At 39.2% G+C, this 5,516-nt stretch overlaps 1 protein-coding gene across 1 annotated transcript; it reads right to left on the minus strand.

The window, feature by feature from the left end:
* On the minus strand, positions 1,575-5,054 carry LOC109849333. The gene is made up of 3 exons (XM_020419154.1): positions 4,574-5,054; positions 3,460-3,801; positions 1,575-2,738 (listed from the first exon to the last, which is right to left on the minus strand). Exons 1-3 carry the CDS (start codon positions 4,973-4,975, stop codon positions 2,115-2,117), a joined length of 1,368 nt encoding a protein of 455 aa, XP_020274743.1. The 5' UTR covers positions 4,976-5,054; the 3' UTR covers positions 1,575-2,114.

The raw sequence follows: 5,516 nt of genomic DNA on the forward strand, positions 1-5,516 counted from the left end.
TGAGAGTACTACTGAGATTCAGGATCCAAAAACAATATCAGTATTCAATGAGATTAGATAGAGAATAGCGAATGTGTTCTATATGAATCACACTGACGAGTTTGAAGGATGCAATGATAGGACACGTCAATTTTTACAGGTGTACATGCAAAAATGTAAGACGGTTTCTAGTGCGGCGTGTGATGATGGAGCCGACACTTCTCACCCTCATACACAACTAGATAGTTAGATCATCGAGGCTCATGATCACAGATGTCAGGTGCAATGATTGGGGGGGATGAGGTAAGAGAAGGGGTAAGAGAAGGAGAGGAAGGAGGGGAAGACTTTAGGATGTATGTGATTTTTTTATATGATATGATGTTTATTTTCTGAATCTTGTGAATATATATGGTTAGATTGTGGTTGGACTGTTCGAAATTATTACTTGTGTGGATGGATTATATATGTGGTTGGAATTTTGTGTATATCGTTGGAATTTCGTGTATATATGTGGTTGAAATTTCATGCATGTGGTTGCAATATTCTATATATGTAATAGGTTGTGAATGACATAGATAACTTGCTATGCATGTATGAGTATGCATGTCCCACAACTTCCCAGGATTCTAAATACCGTGAAGTTGCAGTGTCAATTTCACAGAGTAATTCGACCTCTCCTAACGCTGATCATCTCCACTGGATTCAGAATCTCGTGGAGTTTGTGTTAATCAAACTCCATGAGGTTCAGAATCTTGTGGAGTTTAGTATAGTTGTTAACTTCGTCCTAAACTACACGGGATTCTCAATTCTATATAATTTTCTATACTTATTTCGCATTTTAACCCAGTTTTAGCTATAAGTGTAAAGTAGGTCGAAAATGCTAAATAAATTTTACATATGATAGAAAATGAAAATTTATCCGCAGCAGTAATATGCTTCTACACACACAAAGCTCAAGGAAAATTTTAACATGTGTGAGCAGTCAACAAAGATTGTTCATGCCGCACACTGAAAATTAAAAGGGAGGCCACCACCCACCCTAATTGCATCCAGCTCAAGCTAAAGGCTTTAAAGGTGTCTGTAGGGCCCTCTCCAATCCCTAGAAGTGATACACTGTCATCCCGCAACAACAAAAAAAGGAAAAAGCAATTGAAGATATGGCATCCACAACTGCATATACAATAACATTTGTGCAAAAGAGGGAATGAATATATCTGAAGAAAGAACCACATAACATCAAGGCACAAATAAGAAAATACTATTTATTTGTACAAAAAAGAGATTTCGTGTAACATCTTTTTGAAAACACTCCTGCATAGGAGTATAATGTTTTGAACCAAATAAGGACAGTTAAAATTTCCAAACCAGCCCCGCCGAAAATAGTTTAGAACATTCTGCTTGTATGAAGAAATATGAATGGCTCAAAAGAACACAATTATCCAGAGAACATCAAGATACATGTAAGAAAATACAATATAGTTGTAGAAAAGAGAGGACGAATATATCTGACAAATAACACACAGAACATCAAGACACAAGAAAATACAATACCTCTGATACTTAAAAGAGAATCTGAAGAAAGAACTCACAGAACATCAAGACACATAACAAAGTAAATACATTTGTACAAAACAGGGAATATATCTGAAGAAAGAACATCAAGACGCTTATAAAGCCATATATCAGTTACAACTCTCTACTTCTTACATTAATCCAAAGCTGATCATATTTGTTGCCTACCAACATTCATTAACAATATCTTCTAACTCCAATCAACAAAAGAACACACAATCATACCAACAACTAGAATTCAGAAAATTAAAAAACCAAATGAGTAGTTACACAAACTGGCAGCAAACCCTTTCATTGCCACCCCTTGAGAATTAGCATTAGGAAATCGAAGCATAGTTGGTGCAACGATCCCTTGAGCATGGAAGGCAGCACCCTGTAAAAAAACGAAGAAACTCCCACTCCATGAGGCATTGTGAAGTAATGAACCCAATCAACGACCTAAACAAATTCTCCGAATTCCTTCAGTTCAGTTACTGTTAATTGAGTTAGTCAGCTCAGAAAAAAGAACTACGACTATAAACAACTGAATTCCCTTCTTCTAGTACTCCTATATAACCCTAGCTTCAAACCTCCAACCTCCACAAGACATTATCAGTGATCCGGCCGTCAGTCTTCTCTATAGCTGCAACCTTAGCCCGATGACTACCTAACATTGTGGATTTCCCCTTTTCAGCTTGAGGAAGCTGACAGATTTCACTTACTGAGCCACTTTTTATATCAGCCGGAGGAATGAAGCAATCCAATGAAAGACCAGGAACATTGAATGCCACCTCCTCTATAGTCCAAACCTCCTCCATTCTATTCCTTGTGTGACTCATAGGAACCTCACCAAATCTGAAAAGGGTCACAACAGAGCGACCAGAATGCGCAATCATTACACCCTCAACCGGACGATAATCATCAAGGAAGGAGTTGATGGTGGTCTCCCAATATAAAGCATCACCACCGGTAATTGATTGTGTTCGAGTCAACTGCGAGTCCTCAAGATGGATGAGAAGCCCAGTTCTCTGGCTGAAATACCCAAACATGAAGTGCCTTATGATCTCAGCACCGCCTTCACTTCTAGCCTTTAGAGTATGAGGGTCTGCAGAAAGCTTGAGGATAAAGCAATCCTCCCCATTAACCTTCTTCTCTCCAATGCACTGTGCATTAGCAAACATGCTTGCCGTGGTGAATGGATCCAGACCCTGGTCAGAAAAGTATAGTTGAGCTTTAGTCAAGGAGATCACACTTTATTCGATAAGATAATTTGCACAGTTGCATGCAATATGTACCACAGAAAATTTAACCATAAATCTATTGTTTGGATATCTACATTCTTATGTTAGAAAATATATTTCATAAGGATGAATCAAATTACAAACTATTTATCAATTTAAGACTCAACCTTCACCATAAAGCAATTATATTTATTAGATAATATTAAACTAAGAAGCTATTGGTATGCTGCAATGTAAATGCAGAAAATATTGCATACAAAAAATGATGCATGCAATATGTACCACAGAAAATTTAACCATAAATCTATTGTTTGGATATCTACATTCTTATGTTAGAAAATATATTTCATGTCCAAATCCATCTTTTAGTTTTTTTTCAAAAACCTGTTACATTTTCATCTTTTGTTGTCGGAAACATATTTCCATTGCAAGTAGTACCATTGGAAATAGAAATTTTACTCCATTTGTTGTTCCAGCTCTATTTCATGTCAACCAAGCAGCCCTTAAACAGCCACATATGAAGGCAAAACGGCTAAATAAAGAATGTCTTCAAAAAATCAGAAGAAAGACTACAATTCATTAAAGGGGTCACTAAATGGTTAAGATTAAGGCTCAATCACTACGGTCAACATCATTATCAAATCAATAACCTACAAGCTTCTTCATTCATAGTTCAATTGTATGATACCTGAAGTGCTCTTCGAAGTGGTCTAACAGGACCTTTAGCAGCATGAGCACCATGCCACGGAGTATGCCTCCACACAAGCTTGCCATTGCATCCAGCGTGGAACTTGCTTCCACCAACAGCAAGCTCAACATACCACATCTCAGGAGCCATTTTCCAAAGCACAAACCTTCCAGATTCCGTAGTCTTTGAAGCATTCTTCATGACTTTAGTTGCTGTCTCGAAATCTGAGGCGATCATTTTGACCTTTCCCATTGCATATGAGTTTCGGATTGAGCTCTGGAACTTTAGTCCTCCTGACGCTGCAATGTACTGCTGGAGTATGTACTGGGCAGAGGAGGTCTCCTGTGAAATTGAAAAAGGGGTAGAAGATAGAAGAACTATATTGCATTAAATCCATGAAAAAAAAATGAAGGGAGTACTTCTAGCTTGGCTGTAAAACTGTTTCCACACAAATCTAACTTGCCAAATTAACATGAGAAAAAAATTATATATCAAGAGACAGTATATATTGCCTGGATATTGAAACGGAGTAAAATTTAATTCAAGTGTGAGGATGTAATGGCCACCAAGGAATCAAATTTAACAATAGACAAACCAAATTATATGATAAAAGACCCATTACTCAAAAATAAATATAGTATGACCTCCAAATAGAAACAACAGAAAAATAAATAAATAAACAAATTGCATAGAGAAACACGTTATCTTCACTTGGAGATAGAAATTATATTAAATTAAAAACACAGTCCATCTTCCCCAAATCTTTAATGCAGCAGAAAATCCAGTGCACAAATTATCCATCAAGCGCTGAATGAAATAAACCGTAATTTAACATGCAAACTAAAAAAAAATGTACATGCTGAAAACTTGAAGATAGGAGCACATGAGTACATGTATTACATCAAATCAATGCAAAACCCACTAAACGCAAGAAACCCATCAAGCGTTCAACCTTCGTAACCTATGCCTTGAAGGTAAAAATCATTAAACCCCCAAATTAGAAGTACCCAGATGTAAATTAACAGAAAACCCTCATCGATTCAATTCACGCATTTCCTCAAACAGCTAACAAGCAAAAAATTTTAAAGAACCCAAGAAGAGAGAGAGAGCTCACAATGGGAGTATCCTTAATACTAAGATAGGGAAGCGGCTCTCCGTAGCTAACGTGCACCGGCGCCAGTGGGGCCCCCATGACACCAAGCAACAGCCTCGGTTCCGAAGCGGCGGTGACCCGATCCAGCCAAGAACGCAACTCCAGTTCCCTTCTCGGATTCCCGCCATCACCGACCTCACCCGGATCCGGACCCTCCATCAATGGCGCCAAGTTACCAAATCTTGGCACCGGAGGGTCCAATAGCCCGCTAATTTGCTTGTGGGCCCCCTTCCAGCGGCGCTGGAAGAAGCCCGTCAATGCCGACGAACTTCGAACTGGGCTCTCCGACCGTGAACGTGAACGAGACCTCGCCGGCGAGAGACCGCGAGCTACTGCTGAGAAAAAACCTTGCTTTTTCTCCATTTTGGCGTTTTTTGCAATTTTGGGAAAGAGAGGGGGAGAGAGTAAAAAAGAAAGTTGGAGGCGCGAATTGCGAGTGGGAGAGAATGTGAGAGGTTGTTGTTGGAGAAAGACGCGGTGGGGTGTGGTCACCGCCGGTGAGCGTAAGCTTCGGGGGAGCGAACGGGGGATGTACGGCGCCGTTATGGAAAGTTCCAGGGGCTGGATTTATTTAACGGGTTTGTGGGGCTCCATTGACGGAAATCTGACGGCTGGATAATTTGAGAGGACTAATTATGGTAATTTTTTAATTAAAGGATGATTAATAATTGGTAAGGTATATTACCCACAAAGAACCACCATAATTCATCTTTACCCCAAAATTTTAAATTTCAACCCGACTTAGAGTGGGACCCACATGGTCTATGTTCATCTTACAAATGAGTATGGGCCCACGCGCAGTCGTTTGGTGGGGCCGAACGCATTAGAAACCAAAATGAGATAGGAGACTGTTTTCCAAGGATGAATTTGCATAGATACATCACCAATCTGTGTGAAAATATTT

Source organism: Asparagus officinalis, chromosome 7 (genome assembly GCF_001876935.1).
Source record: "Asparagus officinalis chromosome 7, Aspof.V1, whole genome shotgun sequence".
NCBI classification, from domain to species: domain Eukaryota; kingdom Viridiplantae; phylum Streptophyta; class Magnoliopsida; order Asparagales; family Asparagaceae; genus Asparagus; species Asparagus officinalis.